Below are 17,837 nucleotides of genomic sequence, written 5' to 3'. Positions count from 1 at the left end.
TGCTCAGCACACTACTATTGTGTATATAAGGAAAGTGGGCAAAGGGCGGGGCGGGGGCCAAAGGCGAGGTCGTTTCCGAACTGCGCAGTTTCTTAAAGATCTATTTTTTTGTGGGGCTTGTTTGCCGGTTTTTGGATACAGACAAGCTCTTGCTTGTATTATACATATCTCTCCGATAAGTGGGACACGCGCTGCTGGGGCCACTGACTGGCTAACTAAAAAGCCGGCCGGTATTTCCAGCTGTCTCTAGCATGTGTACCGCCCCCCAAAAAGCCCCCTTTCGCCGCATTTCTGCGTAAACAGTTCAAACAGTTCAACAAACTGCCAAAAATACTACTAAACCGAAACTGACTCAAGGTGAAGTGGAAAGTGTTCTATCACAAAACGCGTGGCCTGCCAAGGTTGAATTGCCGATAAAGAAAGTAATTTGGCAGTGAATCTCTCAAACACAAATTAAAATTTATAATTGTAAATTGACAGCTACTGAATTGCAGGTGTGGTTTTCTTTTAAATAATGTGTGTTTTTTTTATTGCATTTTACTTAAGATCTACGATTTTACAAGGTACGGGGTCAATATGACCGAGAGAACAAACAAGGTGGAAGAACTAAGGACTTAGCATCTAGTTAATGGGTACACTAAGCTTATAAGATCGGGTTTAGTGGGTGCATCTAAGAACTAGTTGGTTTTGGCAGTTGCTGCATGGCGGTGTCCACGCCACGCCCCCTACAGATCCAGTTGGAACTGTTCCTGGTCCTCGATCTTCAGCGACTTGGTCTGCTTGACCAGTTCCGTTGGAACGGGCACGCACTTGCGGAAGGGAGTACGCGGAGTGCCCCTCAGCAAGCAACTGGGCACGTTGGACGGCGGAGTTTGGCTCAATGGGGAGCCACGGAGATTCTTCATGAAGGCCCGCTCATAGATCAGTTTGGTGCCTGGAATTATAGGAAAGCGGAAATTTTGATTAGTCAAGGTGTCTGCGTTGCATCAGAAAGGTATTCAAAGTTCCCCACTGATAAGCCAGCTGAGTAAACGCTTCTTTGCCGCGCTGCTCTGAGTCACGAACTCTGGAACATGTGCTCGGGATTATCTTCCAACTGAATGGCCCAGTTTCATCAGCCAAAAAATGGTGAGTGAGTTTTACAAAAATAACGTATCACAACTCAAACAAAAGCTTGTGTTTTTGTTTGGGAAAGAAGGGAAACCCGTGTACTTGTTTATGTTTTCGAAATATGTTGATTCATTTCATCTTGATATCATATCTGATAATAAGAAAATCACTCCACTTTCCGGAAGGAACTTAATAATACTCCACTTTTCGAAACTTACCGCCAGGAGTGGTAGAGTAGAGGGTTCCGCCGGGCGTCGAGGAGTAGACCTCGGGCATCTGGATCGGATCCGAGATGACGACCTTCCTGGTGATCATGGGCAGGGCCTGGGTGATGGCTTGACGGGCGGTGGGTGAAGCGGACATCTTAGCTGATTGATTGGATTGGTTTCGAAAACTTTCCGCTGGACGTGTAAGCACACTCGATATGGCTGCGACAATTTGATTGTTTACACAAACTGCGTTGTTTGTATTTCAGTGCTTTTATCAGCTAATGAGCTCGTGTGGCTGCTATGTGTTCACCGCTGGCTGTTCGCTAGGCGATTGCTGGCGGTATTACGAAGTGCGGCTCTATTTATACCCCCCGTTTCTTACTCTCTCTCATGCTCTCTTCTCGCTCTCTCGCCTGCTCTCTCGCCTGATTATTCTGCTTGGTCGGCTGATGTTTTTTGTTTTTATCTGGTGTGTTTTCTGCGTAGTTTATGACAAACCGGGTGGTTCTTGTTGTTGTTGCCGTATTCTAATATATTCCCCTATTGTTCTTATTTTTGTTGCAGCCTGCACACCTCGGAGGTTCTAGATGATAAGGGGTAGTGGAGGGGGGCTGTCTTGAGGGGCTTCTCGCCTTGAGCTCTTGTTTATCTTTGGCCATTTGTTATTGTTTAATGCACGGCAATATTATTGGTAAACAAGTTAGCCAGCAGCACTAAACGGCAATCGCATTCTTTCTTAAAAACCAAGTCTATTATCGATCTTGCTAGGGAAATGATGATGACTCAGGTGCAATTGGGATCTTATCTATGGGCTGTCTGGGAGTCAAGAGGAGTTCCGCAGAATTTCGGGAAGTGCTGCCGCTCTCTCTCCATGGGGCCATTATTTTGCACTCGTTTTCGCGAAATACCATTAATTAGCATAAAGACACGTCGCCGGCAATCGTGACGTAGGCTATGAGTGCCTTCTATGCATGTGCGAACTCGGTGAGCATAGCAATTTGAGGAATGATATTTCATTGCTGGTTTTTGTGGGCTAAAAGATACCCCGTATTTCACTTTTTTCAGGCGGAAAGTGTTCATTATTATCTGGCACGAGCCGTTTTGAAATAATTATCACGAAAAGATACACGTCTTGCATAACTTACTTGCTTTTTAGCGTGACTACATATAAAGGGTGCATCGAACATCGAGTTCGTAACCATTTAATATAAGCGCACATATCTAAAGAAACCCACATACCAAATTTGGGGCTCGAACCCTTATTAGTTCCCAAGTTCTTTGAGGTGGGCCATCTTGTTTGGAATCAAACTAATATGCCCCACTGATCGCAGCAAGTATAGGGTGGATCCAAGCAGCGGCACGAGCGGTTTTCGCTATGCGGGGGCGATGTTGACGATCTTTAATCGTTGGACGCATGTAAATAGTGCTAAAGGAACTTTTGCCCACGTTGGCGCCCACGATTCGACGTAATTCGGATATTGGCCACGGGCCATTCCGAGGGATATGGGGTTGACAAAAGGTGGCCACGTGTGTTGATCTACGGCGATCGTGATGTGGGACAGGGGATGGCGCCCACCTAGAAATCTGCACAAGGTCAACACTTAAGCGTGCTAATATTTATGATGGCTAAATGGGGAAGCTTGACAGACCTTGAAAGAAGATTTCCATGTGACAGGGAAGCACATTTGAATTGGGGAAAGCATGACCCACATCCATCAATTACACTAGATGGGGGTGGGAGTTAGCTGGGTGCCAACTGACCCCCAAAGTAGTAAACGGTAAACAAGGGAGCCAGAACACGAAAAACACGGACAATAATGCCGTGTCATCTAGCACGTAGTCCACAGCATAGAAACCGCCCTACGTGCCGGCTGATATGTTTATATATTTTATTTTTTGGGTGAGAGAGCGGCTCTTCTCCGCATTTTCCGCCTCCATTAGGGCTTATCAACCCTCGAAGAAACCAGTTAGGATTTCGTTTTCGGTTTCATCGGATGTACAATGTACCTGCGCAGAGAGAGAGAGAGAGAGGGCTATAGCCACGAGGAAAGAGACGGCAGGCAGTTTTCCTACTGCGTTGCAGCCAAGTGAAAATGCGTCTTGAGATATTCCTAGCCGGTTCTCTAAGCGCCGAGGGGTGTTTTTCCCATCCGCCGGGGGACAGGTAACATACATACATACATATATAGTGAAATTCGGATGAAATCTTTTTCGGGGAGGCTGATGAAATTGCACCATCGGATTGCGTGAAACATACGGACGGACGGTGGGTCATTACCATCAGTGGGTTCTATTCCCAAACGAGTCTGAGATGGTTGTGAATGGGCTAGACGACATCGACTTGTTTTTATTTTTCGGCTAGAGCAAAAACCATGAGAAACGTAAACAAAACAAGTCCAATGATATTTGGATGCTCTATAAACTTAACGTGGTAATTAAATCAATGAATGTGCTTTATTATTGCACTATAATATAAAGGTAATTAGGATTATACAAATGTGGCTTACCAATTAAAATTATTTATAGAGTATGAGTGAATGTCATATAGCTCACTATCCAGCCAGCCCACTTAAGATGGAAATCACATTTTATTCAGTGGTAGGCAAGTTCCCAAGAAAACTCGCAGATATACACTATTGAATAAGGTAAACAAGTATTACTTGAGCATTTTTGTTATCTATTACCAAACCCCCATCAACAAGTAATTTGCCTTAGCAAAGGGAATCTTCAGAAGCAAATAAGACCCCCATCTCCGCTGACGTCGATGACCCACATTCGGTGAATCCGATTGAGAAGCGGCGTCGTCGTCGCGTTGGCCAAAAAAATCAAATCATTTGACTTTGTTTATGCACAAAATATGAAAAGCGACGAGAAAATAAAATATGCGGAGGAAATGAGCAAAACAACATCACGTTGTCTATAAATTAGCATGTGCTTTCGTGTGGAAGATAACGAACTGCATAGATAAGGATAAAGCCAGCCCAGATCGAGACAGCTTGACGCTAAGTCATTGCCTGCTGCCATCCATCCATCCACATGCACATCCATCCAGGGATCTTTGATCGTCGTCCGCTCCTGGGACAATCGCGCAACTGCGTCTTAAATTACATCAGCTTAACAATATGTCTGGTTTTTTTCGGGGGATCTCGCACCTCAGACCTCGGAGGGGTGGGAACTTCTCTAGTCTATCTGGTGTCTGCTACCGCTTCCCGACTCCTCTTTCTCCTTTTGTAGAAAGGTCAACAGCCCTGCTGATAAGGTTTGCGACAGTCGAAAATTCAAATCGGAAGTGTAGAAGTACTGCAGATGCTCTCACTACATCTATATCTATCTATCCATATGCAATATAATATTAAAAGAATATTTAAGGTATTTATTGATTCTACAATAGCCTTGTAACTTTTATTATTGTTGAATTTCACATAGTTAAAAGTAGTCGAGGATCTCTTCAAAGCGTTAATACCTAAAGATAGCGTACGTACAGCAAATAAAGATCAGAGTTTGTGGCTCGCGATCGAACAGAATCCTCGCTCCGATTGCGATCTGCCTGTCCAGATCTTTCACTTTCCGCTGCCATATATCAATAATGCATGGGGCAAGAATTAATGGAAAAATGGAATTTACTTAGCGAACTTTTTTTTTCAGAAACCTTCACAACGATCAATGAACTAAACCCGTGACGATCGAGGTCCCCGACCTGAACCGATCGACATCTGGCCTGTGGTTACTCGAATTGGTAGTGGCTCGTGGATGAAAGTCTACTTTAATCCCTCGTAGAAGGTGTCCAGCATGGTGTGGTTTACGAATCCGAACTCCCAGCGCTGGCGATCGTTGCCATCCTCGCAGGAATTGGCCACCACCTTGGCTATGCCGTTCTCCACAAATCCCTCCAGGCAGCGCTTGTTGTTCTCTCCGTGCACCAACCTTTGGGTTTGCCTGTCGTAGTACCAGAACTGATTGCCACCCTGACTGTGGCAGTTCCACATCCAAACGGTGGCATTCGGCGGTCCCTCGTGCACATCCAGGCACACTGAGTCGAAGCCCTTCATCCGGAGGTCTCGGAATATGGAGAGCTCCCAAAACTGATTGGGTTGCGGATGGGTCCTGTTGTCCGCACAGCTGAACATACCCACCGCCTCCTCGGTGGACTTGCCCATGTTGTCCAGACAATACACCGGGTTGGCCACGTTCTGAATGATGCCGGCGGCGTAGCTTGGTGGTTCCACAGGCGGAAATTTGACGAGGAAATCGGGTGCCACCTCCGTCATGAACCAATGGAAACTCTTGCACTTGAGTCGCTCTCGAACTCCACGCTGGCGGGTCAGATCCCCGGCATCCAGGTTATCATAGGTCTTCGGATCGCGTTTGTACACATATTGCTTGTACTCATCCATCCAAACCTCTGCCACGCGTTTGTGGTTCTAAATGAGATTTAAAACCAAATGGAATGAATTAGAAAAATAGGACTGGTTAGAGAAAAGCACCCACCTTGGCCACAAAGTTGTGTCCTCTTGGATTGCCCCTTGGCTTCATGGGCCCCCGGAATATGTGTGCCACCCTCGAGCAGGGAACATCCAGCAGCATGCCGCCGCACATCCAGATCTTGAAGCTCAGCTCGTACTGCTCACCGCCCCAAATGTCCAACTGGTCATCGTAGCCGCCCAGATCCCAGAAGAAGTCCGTGTTGATGGCAAACAGGCCGCCCATCATCACGGGACTCCGGTACGGCAAGGACTTGTCCAGCGCATCCTCGGGCAGAACCGGAAGCTGTTTGTACAGCATCTTCCAGTCGAATCCACCACGTGCTCCGTCCTTGTTTCCGCTGAAGTAAGAGAAATCTTCATGCGAAATAGTATCCACAATGGGGCAGGTGGAGATCTTGGGATTAATGGCAATGGGTTCGATCAGTGGAGGCAGCTGTAAATATAGCAGCATAGAGTATTCTTCTGTATCCATACATAATGCTAACTAGAAAATCCTACCCAATTGTAGTTGACTTCAATGTGGGAATCGAAGAAGACCATCACTTGTCCCACTGCCACCTTGGCTCCAGCTATTCTGGCTCCAATTAGACCTTGTCTCTCCGGATTGCGCACTATAGTCACCAGATGTGGAAAGTGCTGCTGCACGTAGTCGTCCAAGGGCTGCTTCAGAACATCCCACTCGCTGCCATCGTCCACGAGCACAATTTGCTTAAGTAATTCCGGTGGAGTGCGATTTATCACACTGTATATCGATCTCAACAGGGTGTTAAAGTGCTCGTTGAAGAAGATGAAAATCACGGTGATATTGGGCAACTTGGCCAGATACTTCCGGGTCTTGCAACTGTAAAGATAAGAGCATTCTAACTATTGATAACACGCTATGAGGAATCTACTTACGCCTCGAGTCTGACGTCTGGCACAGATCTATTCACGGAGATTCGATCCGATATGAGGCCATTAAAGCCGTTCATCTCGTAGTGCTCCTTTTCCAACTGCTTCTCATCGGGATTTTCGATCTTCGCGGCTACTCCGTGCTCACCAAAACCAGATCGCTTTTTATCCGCCTCCATGGCCGCATAGTCGTGCCAATCCTTGCGCTCTCCTTTCGGTTCCGGCAGTCGGAATCCCTGAAGTTTGTCACTTCTAGGGATATCAACCACGGAGTTGCGATCCTGAAATGGTGGTCGTGGCGCCTTCCGAGTTGGATGTATATTGGCAGCCCTGAAAACGGGCGTTATGGGATCTCCATTCGGATCGAGTTGTTCCGTCAGCTCCGCCGCCTTTTTCATCCGCCGTTCGACCACCAAAGTGGTGACCAGGGACACAGTGACAATGACCACCAAGAGGAGGACCACCTTGCGCACCAGGCGCTTTACATATCTCTTTTTCATGGCCATGTGGACGTCTTGGCGGCGGAAGTCCAAAATACTGACTGCTGGCATGCCGATGCAGCAGAGCAGCAGCCACCTGGCAAAAAGCACAGCCATTAGTGTAATTGGGAAACCGCGACTCAGTGATAAGGCGGCGGAGAAGTTTTCACATTTTCAGTTGGCCAAAATAACACGCTTCTCCACTATCAATCAGTGGCAGACGAGGCGGCTGCCCGGTGACGTGTAAGGTCAGGCCCAGATCCCGCACTCACCTGAGAACAATAATAAACGAAATATCTCCGCATGCGAATTCAAATTAGCGGAGCGCGCGTCATGGTGGCGCCATCTGCACGGGCACTATTGGAACTAGGGTGGACGCCATCTGTATCTGAATGTATACTTTTATAAAATGAAAAATTCGTAATTAACATATTACATTTATTTTATTAATTGTTGTGCTATAAATTTTAATTAGGCTCCCTTTGTGGATCATATGGCGCGTTTCGGCCAACTTTCCATTGCTGTTTCAGTTGGCTTTTATCGCAGATTTTATTGGCCAGAACCTTGCCAACCTTTTGACCACGGGCCAGCTGGGCTTCCAGGCACCACACCCATAGTTGGCCCTGTTGGATCCACCGATGACGGTGATTGTAGAACCAGTACTGATTCCCACCGTTTTCGTGGCAGCGAAAGAGCCACACGGACTTTGACCTTCGGCCCTGCGCTTCCAAGCAATCATCTTTGCTGTTCCCCAGTCGAATCTCATGATCCTGCGTTAAGGACCAGTTCTGATGCTCGCCGGGCTTTGAACTATGCCCAGTGCACCGGGCTAAAACCACGGGCTTAGTGTGCCTACGATTCAGGGAGTCCACACAGAATCCAGGGAATGCCACACTCTCAATAACCCCGGAGAAAACCGAAGGCGAATCCAATGCTAGGTACCTTTTAAGAAAATCCGGAGCCACCTTGGTCATGTACCAATCGAAGCTGTTGCACTCCAGAGCCTCTCTTTTGGTTTTCCTTTGGAAAAGAAAACCAGCATTCGCCGTCTTATAGAGCTTCGGGTTCTTGTCGTACACATACTTCTTGTAATTATCCATCCAAACTTCAGCTACTCGCTTGTAGTTCTAGGGAGAGATCCTTTTATTAATAATATTCTTAATAGGTTTAACAATATATTACGTATACGCTCCCCCCACGTTCTAAGTTGTTTTTCCACTTACCCTGGCCAGGAAACGGTAGTACCCTGGACTACTAATCGATTTCATGGGTCTTTTACGTATGTGACCCACACGGGCGCAAGGAACATACAGCATCATTCCACCACACATCCAGACCTTGAAACTTATCTCGAACTTCTCCGCTTCCCAGGTGTCCAGCTGCTCATCAAATCCCCCCAGATTTAGGAAGTAGTTCCTGTCAATCGCCATAGCTGCTCCTGGTAAAACCGGTGTACGGTAGGGTGTGGAATCAGAACTCCTATCCTCGGGAAAAATGGGTAATCTCTCAGTCTCAAGCCACCAATTGAAACCGGAACGAGTCATCGTATTTTGTTTGGTATAAGCAAATGTCTTGCGTGAGATGACATCTAATATGGGACCGGTTACTATATGTGGGTTTATAACTATAGGTTCCAGCAGGGGAGGCAACTGTAAAGTAGGAAATTATCGAGATTTATCCACATTATTTGATTTTTTGTTAATAATACCCAATTGCTGTTGACTTCGATGTGAGAGTCTAGAAAGACCAAAACTTGGCAGCTGGACACCTTAATCGCCTCCATACTTGCTTTGATGGAGCCACGTCGTTCTGGAAGCCTTAGGATCTGGATGATTTTGGGAAAGCTTTGAGCCACAATCTCTTCAAGTTGTTGTCCTAATTCCGGCAAGTTACTATCGTCATCAACGAGGACAATCTGCTTGAGTAAATCAACAGGAGAGCGATTTATAATGCTCGTTATAGATCTTAGCAAAACGCTGAGATGTTCATCGTGAAATACCATTATCACTGTCACATTGGGTAGGTTCTCCAGATACTGGCGTTTCCGGCAACTAAGTTTTAAGTCTTTGAATTGCATACTATTTTAAACTTGATAACTAATCACCTTATAGGTCTGGTATCCGGCAAAGATCTGTTCAGGGAAATGCGATCGGAGATCTGGGCATAGAAGTCTTGGAGCTCATCGAGGCTTACTTTAGCGTTTGGTAACTGAACTGCTCTTCCCCGCTCACCCAATCCCGTGCGGCTTCTATCCTCTTTAAAGGATATCGCTTCCTGCCACTCCTTAATAGCTTCTTGCTGGGGCAGGCGGAAACTATTGTTTCGCTGGGTCTTTAAGATGTCCAGTTCAGTTTGGTTCAGTGTTAGTGGGGGTGGGAAATCCGCGATCTCCCTTTTTAGAAGCTGCCTTGCTGGCGAATTATACTTTTCGCCGATTGTGCTGACCATGGACTCCACTAGTCTTCTGTGTATCTGCTTGCCCATTAAAATGGTAGTTGCCAAGGAAGTCAATAGAATGGCCAGCAACAGACGCACAATCAGTCTAAGATCCATATTCATTGTGATATTTCTTAATTAGTGTGCAATTGGAAGTGATAGGCTCAGCAAATTAATTTTCCTGGCCTACTTGTTTTGTAATCTTTAAATGTTGCAATTTAAATTGTAACGGAAAATAGAATCCTGGTTTTGGTTTGGGACACAGCTGATCCTGGAGTGGAACTTTGCTACATTATGGCGTATTTGTGTACGATCCAGATGCGTTCACACAAACCGCTCTGATATCGATAATTTTACGCTCATATCGATAAGCCGATCGGAGACCAAGCGCATGGAAAAGATTTTGATTTTGTATTTAATTTAATTTAATCGGAAACTGACTGAAGTTAAGTTAATTTCGCCATGGATCTCAATGACGCAGTGCTCACCTGTGCGGTGAACATGCAGTGGACCAATGCGGTGGGCATCACGGGTCGCAAACTGGCCTACAAGACGGCTACTTTGCGCCTGGTGCGAAACGATCTTCGTGAACTGTTTGTGGAGGTGACGCCGGAGAAACTAAAGCCCCTGAAGTTCAAGCTGAAGGATCTGATGGTGCACAAGAAGTTCATGTCAGAGGGCAAGGCCACCTTCAACTTCAAGGCGGAGAAGTGCACTCTCTATCTATCGAATGCTCCGCCGGGCACTTTGATGTTCTTCCTGCGAACGATCTTCATTAAAATGAACGGAAACGAGGGAGGATCTCAGCCGGACGATGCGACCTTGCAGAAGAAACTCCGCGAGCACCTGATGTCGGGCAAGCCAAGCAGCTTTGACGACGTTTCTCCAGTCACCACGGCCGAGATGATTTTGGCGCGCAAAAAGGCGGGTTTGTTGTCCAAGGGGTCAGTGACCACGCCGTCGCCCCAGGGCGCCAAGAAACGTCGCTTCGAGGAGCTCAAGGAGGAGAAGGAACGGGGCACTATGCCCGCGGCCAAGAAACTATATGCCTCGACCACCGACGAGTCGCTGAGACTCAGTGAGGAACAAATGGAAGTCCTGCGGGCGTGCACCTCGGGCAAGAACGTGTTCTTCACTGGTTCAGCAGGCACTGGCAAGAGTTTCTTGCTCCGCAGAATTATCTCGGCCCTGCCGCCCGATGGAACGGTAGCTACGGCCTCGACTGGAGTGGCAGCCTGCCTGATCGGTGGGACCACCTTGCACGCCTTCGCTGGCATAGGAGGTGGAGACGCCACCATGCAGCGGTGTCTGGAGCTGGCTTCCCGACCCGCGAATGCCCAGACGTGGAGGAAGTGCAAGCGTTTGATCATTGACGAGATCTCCATGGTGGACGGGCAGTTCTTTGAGGTACTTTATCTTTACTTTGAATTTTGGAAAATGTTAACGTTTATTTTCCCAGAAAATTGAAGCCGTCGCACGTCACATTCGTCGCAATGATCGACCTTTTGGCGGCATACAGCTCATACTGTGCGGGGACTTCTTGCAACTTCCTCCGGTTATAAAAGGAGATTTCGGAGCAGCGCCCACTGCCACGCCCCAGCAGCGATTCTGCTTCCAGTCATCAGCATGGGAGACGTGCATCCAATGTGTCTATGAACTAAAGCAAGTGCATCGGCAATCGGATCCGGAGTTCGTAAAGATCCTGAACCACCTTCGTATTGGCCATGTGAACGATTCCATAACCAGTCGATTAGCAGCTACATCAAAGCAGAAAATTGAGGGAAACGGCATTCTGGCCACTCAACTCTGCTCCCACACAAACGATGCGAACTCCATTAACGAGTCCAAGCTGGAAAACCTCGATGGCGACAAGATTTTATTCAAGGCTGACGACTCCGATGCCAGCATGACGAGGACACTGGATCAACAGATCCAGGCTCCATCTCAGTTGTACCTAAAGGTTAACGCCCAAGTGATGCTGCTCAAGAATATAAACATATCCAATGGACTAGTGAACGGAGCTCGAGGCGTCGTTGTAAGAATGGAGAAGGATCTGCCAGTGGTCAGGTTCAAAAACAACCAGGAATACGTTTGCAAGCACGAGAGGTGGATAATTAAGACCGCCTCAGGAAGTCACATAACACGACGTCAAGTGCCACTGAAGTTAGCCTGGGCATTTTCCATACACAAGAGTCAAGGACTAACCCTCGACTGCGTGGAAATGTCCCTGTCCAAAGTATTTGAGGCTGGACAGGCCTACGTGGCCTTGTCCCGTGCGAAGTCCCTGCAATCCATTCGCATCCTGGACTTTGACGCCAAGCAGGTGTGGGCCAATCCACACGTGTTGCAGTTCTACAAAGGATTCCGGCGCAAGCTAATGGACACAACCATGATACCATTGGGTCCCAAAAACAAGGACAAGAAGCCAGGAGACAAGGCCGCAAATAGCGCTCTGGCTAAGCTCAAGAAGAGTCTCATCAACAAGCCGCTGGTCTCGATTAGCTGAGCTCGAAAGTAATCTAAGCTAGCTTAATTCTAGAAAGCTTGAACAAATTTCTATTTCTAAAAGTGTAATTTTTTCTTTTTTTAAGAAAAGCAAATTCCTGGATTGTGCATTCCTTTTTTAAAAAAATGAGAAATTATGCGAAAAAGTCTGAAGAATTACTTTTGAGTTTTAAGATTTATCACAATATTCTGTGAACTTTTTGCAGTACGTAGACAAAAACTATATTTTTAATTCACTTGAACAACTTAAAATTATTACTTTTAAGCTAGCCTATAGCAAAAATTCTATATCAAACGCATATAATAATATTTATTTTAAGAAAAAAATGACTAAGAATAAATGCAACTAATAGACAAATGAATTGAAATTGCCGTAGTCCTAAATAATTCCTAGTAGCTCTTACCTTATAATATACACTGAAACCATTGAAAGAATGTTCAATCTTGGGGAATATCGTTTTACGGCGTGTATATTTAGTTTTAACGGATAATGAAACTAGCAAAACATCATCATAAAAGCGGAGTTTAGTGGGCGGCCTCCTCCTTCATGCCACTGCCCACTGGTCCATGACGACGTTCCCAGATCAGACGATGCTTCTGCTTCATGTACGCGGTCTTGGCATTGGCGTAGCCACCCAAGTCGCCATCTAGAATGGGTTATATCCCGTTATATATCACATACAACTTGGAAGATGGGTCAGGGATTCCACTCACACTTGATGAACCAGTTCTCGGTGGCCTTCTCGTATTGATCCATCAGCGGCCTGCACTTGACCATGTGATCGGGTGCCTCGTAGAGGGTGCAGTCCTCGAAGCGCTGGCGCAGAATGTTGACAATCTCGTTGTCCACCATGCGATCCCGGCGGAACTGCTGATCGGCCTCGAAACGGCAGACGGCATCGTCCGTGTAGCACTGGTCGATCGTCGGAACGCGGCGGAAGCGCTGGTGGTACCAATTCTGCTTCTGCTGGTTCGGCTCCACAATGCTCTCTGTGGGATTAACACAAGGCGCATTAATACAATATACTATCTCTAATGCATCTATGTTGAAAAACATGATTCCGCTTTGTCTAAATAAACTATATAATAACGGCTGCCGACTACTATTCCAACTAATTTAGTTTGCGCTAGCTAGAGATTACTAAAAACGGTTCATTATAAACATTTTAGCATTTTAGCAATGCAGTGTAAACAAAAACAAATGGCCTGCGAGTTGAGGTTATGTCATTATGTAATTGTCTGGAATTTGTCCGGTTTTTCAGATCGTTGGCCAAAGGAAGCGCAAAGTATCAGCATAGGGAAACTCCAAGGACCATGTCAAATGGGAATCACTGTGGATTACGTACCACGGAACCAAGTTATGGGTCCATCGATGACATTTAGCACCGACTCGGCGAAACTGGCCATCGGACTGCGTGGCTCCGGCATTTTCTGGCTCTCCTACCACCTGGCGTAAGCGGAAGAGCTGTTAGTAAATAATTTCCAAGGTTTTCTGCTCTCCTTTGACGGAATTTACTTAAAAACCCATATTTACTTGAAAAACTAAGTGTTAAAATTTGTTGTAGGACCGCAGTTTATAACTTAAAATTCCTCAGAGCACTGGAATCAGCTGTTCGCGCAAGTGGTCACACCGCTGCCGCACTGCAGCTGGCATGTTCGCACTGGCACACTGCGGTCACACTGGCTTCGCTCAGCAAACTATTGCTTGGGTAATTTTTTTTTTTGTTTGTTAATTTATTGTTTTCAACGCTGTACAGTGTGCAGCATAACCATTAACAATGACTTGAGACCTCTCAAACATAAACAACATATTTTTTTTTTTTTTTTTTGCACGTGAAACATAGTGATAAGGAAGCAACGAAAAAGTGAAACCAACAGAAAGCGTTCCAGTGAAGTTGCCATTAAATTATGAAATCGAGGATTAACGCGGTCTAAGCATGTGTAACTGACTTCCTACGGGCAAGGAATTGCAGGTAACTAGCCCAGGAGGCACCAGGTAGCGGAGCAGGCGGCGTGGGTAGGTCCGACGAGGCACTTGGCCGGCGGAGTCTCACTTTTGGGCTGCAAAACGTAAACAAACAGCGGCGTGCGTACAGTCCCGGGCATAAAAATATAGCCATCATGCTGGCCCAGACGGCATACTTGAAGGTGACGCGCCTCTCGCTGCGACCCGCGTCGAATCTTTCCAAGCGGCGGGTGGAGGAGCTGAACTCTGGAATCGGCGAGCTACGGCAGCTGCTGTCCTGCGTGGTCTGCTGCCAGCTGCTGGTGGATCCCTACTCGCCCAAGGGCAAGCGGTGCCAGCACAACGTGTGCCGGCTGTGCCTGCGCGGTAAGAAGCATCTGTTTCCCAGCTGCACCCAGTGCGAGGGTTGCTCCGACTTCAAGACCTACGAGGAGAACCGCATGATGGGTACCCAACTACTGTGCTACAAGACACTGTGCGTCCACTTGCTGCATTCGGCGTTATTTGGGCAGCTGGCCGGGATGCGGCCACAGGTGGCCAGGGAGCTGGTGCCGCGCATCAAGCTGCCGCCCAAAACCACACAGGAGTTCATTCGCGAGGGCTCAAACATCTCGGACACGTTCGACACCTTTCTGCCCCAGCCGGATCTGCCGTTTCTCAAGGACATGCCCACGTCGCTGCCCGCGGAGACGCCGCCTACGACGGCGGCCACGACTCCAGAACTGCCCTACGATCACCACCTCAACATCAGCGACATTGAGGCGGAGGCGGCGGCCACAGCGGAGCAGGGTCACTTCTCGCCGCTTCCCCTGCTGCCCACAGGATCTCGCATGGGCCTGCTGTCCCACGCCGGGCAAATAGTCATTGCCACCGAGAGCTCGGAGTCGGGCTTCATGGAGCAAGCGTGGACGGATCAGGTGGACCTCTCCGGTGCGGTTTCGATGTCCAATTACACCAATAGCGGCAACAACTTTGCCGTCTCCTACGTGATGCCCACCTCTGCGACCACGACGTTCGATCCACAGGAACTGCAAATCGGCCAGGTGGTGCAAATGGCCGTTGAGGAGACCGTTGAGACGTCCACACAGTTGACTGTGCTCTCCACCACCGTTGAGGAGACCGTCGAGGAGTCCGTTGAGGAGACCGTTGAGGAGACCGCTGAGGAGACCGTTGAAACATCCACTCAGCTAGATGTGCTTACCTCCGCTGAGGAACCCAACGAAATCTCTGATCAATTGACTGAGCTGGAAGTTGCGGGATCTGAGGAGGCTTTGGTCACCGTTGAAGAGGCCGAAGAGACCCCAATTCAGTCAGAGGTTGTAGCTGAGCACAAGGAGGAAGATCAACAATTGGATGTGCACACTTCACAGTCACCTACACAAGCCGAAATGGAGGAGGCAGTAGAGGAGCATGTTGCCACAAAAACACAATTGGGTCAGGTGCAAGCAGAATTACAGGTTGAGGAGCCGTTGCAGACAGATATTAAGGATGCAAAGGAAGCGGCTGAAGAGGCGAAAGAGAAGGACCAGCACCCCAGCAGTGCGGAACTGCAGAAGGAGGACATTGACGAGCCAACGCTCAAGCGAAAGAGAACTCGTAGTCTCAAAGCGTCACAAGCTGCCAAAATTGAGCCTGCGTCGTCTGAGGTCAAGGCTAAAGTGCAATCTGGAAAGGGCGCTCTTCGCAGGGTTCGGGGCAAGGATAAGGAGGAAAAGGTGAAACCTCCGAAGCCGAAGTGCCGCTGTGGTATCTCCGGCTCGAGCAATACCCTCACCACCTGCCGGAACTCCCGGTGTCCTTGCTACAAGAGTTACAACAGCTGTGCCGGGTGTCATTGCGTGTGCTGTAAGAATCCGCACAAGGAGGACTACGTTGAAAGTGATGAGGACGATGACTTTGAGGATTTCGAAATGCTGAAGGACGTTCCAGAGCCGATGACTCAGTCGGAGGAGCCGGTGGTAGCTGAGCCCAGGCAGGAGGAGAACAGTCGGGACTGTGCGCCGCCAGACTCTTCTGAAGAAGCCATAAGCCTAGTGCCGCTAAACAATTTGCAGCACTCCCAGCATCCTTTAGTGCTTGTTCAGAATGAGCAAGGCGACTACCAGGGTAAGTTACCTCATCGCTGTGTTGGACTTCTCTAACCCTGTTCGAATTGCAGGCTTCAATATCTTCCAGGGCAACAAGCCCCTTGATCCGGTCGCCGCTGGATTCACTATGCGTGTCCAGCTGCAGCACACCGATGGCAACGGATCCGTTCCCCAGCATGCTTACATGATGCCACCAATTACGATGCCGAATCCACCGCCTCCGTCTCTTTCGCCACCACCGCCTCCTGCTCCTGACAGGGAAGTCATCGAGACACCGGCCAAGAAATTCAGGACAAGTCGAACACGCCGAGGAAGGGCCAACTTCTCGGCCCTCGACACGGTTGATGAGCTTGTCAGTGGCGGATCCAGGAGCAATTCTGCCGCTGGCGACAGATCATCGGCCACTGACAATGCCCAGTCACTGTTCGAGGAGATCATGTCGGGCTCGGATGACTTGTAAGCAAGGCGACTCATCCCTATATGTTTTTATTTTATTTTATTTTAATGTGTTCAGTGTCCAATGTCCAGATATCATCCTTTAAAGGATATATCATCCTTTAAAGGATAAATTTTATGTACGTTATGGATGGTTGAATTCAGCACTGAATTGCATCCATATCGTGGTATCGTCTTTAGTCCTCTTATTATACCCGTTATTCGTAGACCCTTTGTATACTAGATTCGTTTCCGACCATATAAAGTATATATATTCTTGATCAGGATCAATAGCTGAGTCAATCTGACCCTGCCCGTATGAATGTCGAGATCTCAGGAACTATAAAAGCTAAAAGGTTGAGATTAAGCATACGAATTCTAGAGACATTGACGCAGCGTTAGTCAGTTACTCATGTTGCCGCGCCCACTTACCGCCCAAAACGTCCACGCCCAAACTTTTGTGCAATTTGTAAATTTTTTTAAATTTTATTCCCCAATACCTATGGATATCCCAGAAAAATTATGAAACTAGCTGAGTAACGGGTATCTGGTAGTCGGGAAACTCGACTATAGCGTTCTCTCTTGTTTTTAACATATGGTTTCGTTGCGGTACATATTCCCCCACTCAAGCAACTTCCACTCAAATCAACTCCCAAATATCTTTTAGGAGCATTCTACAACCTGAGGATTTCTTAGACTTCTTGTAATTATCCAGCAAACGTTTCCAAAACTCAATTTTTTTTTTAATACGTATTAAGCCAAAAGTCATATACATAACTATTTAAAGCAATTCTGCAGCTGCAGCAAAGATAATCCTTTTAAGAGTAAAGCATTAGTCAAAACTAAAGATTATTTTCGTTTAACGAACAGCGAATTAAAGTTTACTTAAATGCTTTGCCCAAAATGCGGATGCTGTGAGCTAAAAAACCCTTTTTTTAATAAGCTAAGACATTTTTTTGAATAGGCTAAGACTTTTTTTGAGCATGAATTTTTTTGAGCACGTGAACCTAGGATTAAGAACAACAATTCAAGTAAGCCATATATACCCATATTATATATGCGAACATATAACTATTAAAATATTTAAATAAACACGAGCATTGCTACTCAGAAAAATGTGCGATTTTCCTTGGTTTTCAAAACTGTTTTCGAACAGCAACACTTTTTGCATCATGCAATCTGGTGCATGATTTCTAGAACATCGTTCCTGGGAGCGGAGTGAGTCCAATGAGTGC

At 47.1% G+C, this 17,837-nt stretch overlaps 6 protein-coding genes across 6 annotated transcripts; 2 read left to right on the top strand and 4 right to left on the bottom strand.

The window, feature by feature from the left end:
* Positions 1-506: 506 nt before the first annotated feature.
* LOC117150590 (eukaryotic translation initiation factor 4E-binding protein 3) lies at positions 507-1,666 on the bottom strand. The gene is made up of 2 exons (XM_033317546.1): positions 1,329-1,666; positions 507-934 (listed from the first exon to the last, which is right to left on the bottom strand). Exons 1-2 carry the CDS (start codon positions 1,471-1,473, stop codon positions 726-728), a joined length of 354 nt encoding a protein of 117 aa, XP_033173437.1. The 5' UTR covers positions 1,474-1,666; the 3' UTR covers positions 507-725.
* Positions 1,667-4,921: 3,255 nt separating this feature from the next.
* LOC117150527 (N-acetylgalactosaminyltransferase 4) lies at positions 4,922-7,372 on the bottom strand. Its single transcript, XM_033317451.1, has 4 exons — positions 6,701-7,372; positions 6,302-6,644; positions 5,808-6,236; positions 4,922-5,740 (listed from the first exon to the last, which is right to left on the bottom strand). Exons 1-4 carry the CDS (start codon positions 7,288-7,290, stop codon positions 5,078-5,080), a joined length of 2,025 nt encoding a protein of 674 aa, XP_033173342.1. The 5' UTR covers positions 7,291-7,372; the 3' UTR covers positions 4,922-5,077.
* A 262-nt stretch (positions 7,373-7,634) lies between these two features.
* LOC117150339 (putative polypeptide N-acetylgalactosaminyltransferase 10) lies at positions 7,635-9,732 on the bottom strand. Its single transcript, XM_033317187.1, has 4 exons — positions 9,278-9,732; positions 8,882-9,224; positions 8,397-8,822; positions 7,635-8,300 (listed from the first exon to the last, which is right to left on the bottom strand). The coding sequence occupies exons 1-4, from the start codon at positions 9,730-9,732 to the stop codon at positions 7,641-7,643; spliced, it is 1,884 nt and encodes a 627-aa protein (XP_033173078.1). The 3' UTR covers positions 7,635-7,640.
* A 231-nt stretch (positions 9,733-9,963) lies between these two features.
* LOC117150338 (ATP-dependent DNA helicase PIF1) lies at positions 9,964-12,472 on the top strand. Its single transcript, XM_033317186.1, has 2 exons — positions 9,964-11,016; positions 11,069-12,472. The coding sequence occupies exons 1-2, from the start codon at positions 10,072-10,074 to the stop codon at positions 12,113-12,115; spliced, it is 1,992 nt and encodes a 663-aa protein (XP_033173077.1). The 5' UTR covers positions 9,964-10,071; the 3' UTR covers positions 12,116-12,472.
* An 84-nt stretch (positions 12,473-12,556) lies between these two features.
* Positions 12,557-13,734, bottom strand: LOC117150343 (NADH dehydrogenase [ubiquinone] 1 beta subcomplex subunit 10). Its single transcript, XM_033317190.1, has 4 exons — positions 13,649-13,734; positions 13,461-13,561; positions 12,829-13,104; positions 12,557-12,761 (listed from the first exon to the last, which is right to left on the bottom strand). The coding sequence occupies exons 2-4, from the start codon at positions 13,540-13,542 to the stop codon at positions 12,640-12,642; spliced, it is 480 nt and encodes a 159-aa protein (XP_033173081.1). The 5' UTR covers positions 13,543-13,561; positions 13,649-13,734; the 3' UTR covers positions 12,557-12,639.
* Positions 13,735-13,755: 21 nt separating this feature from the next.
* LOC117150337 (E3 ubiquitin-protein ligase msl-2) lies at positions 13,756-17,718 on the top strand. The gene is made up of 3 exons (XM_033317185.1): positions 13,756-13,823; positions 13,959-16,186; positions 16,239-17,718. The coding sequence occupies exons 2-3, from the start codon at positions 14,236-14,238 to the stop codon at positions 16,625-16,627; spliced, it is 2,340 nt and encodes a 779-aa protein (XP_033173076.1). The 5' UTR covers positions 13,756-13,823; positions 13,959-14,235; the 3' UTR covers positions 16,628-17,718.
* The last annotated feature ends 119 nt before the right edge of the window (positions 17,719-17,837 follow it).

The sequence above is a fragment of the Drosophila mauritiana genome, chromosome 2L, assembly GCF_004382145.1.
Source record: "Drosophila mauritiana strain mau12 chromosome 2L, ASM438214v1, whole genome shotgun sequence".
NCBI lineage: Eukaryota > Metazoa > Arthropoda > Insecta > Diptera > Drosophilidae > Drosophila > Drosophila mauritiana.
The sequence above is the reverse complement of the archived record's forward strand: the minus strand, read 5'-3'. Positions and strand labels throughout refer to the sequence as shown.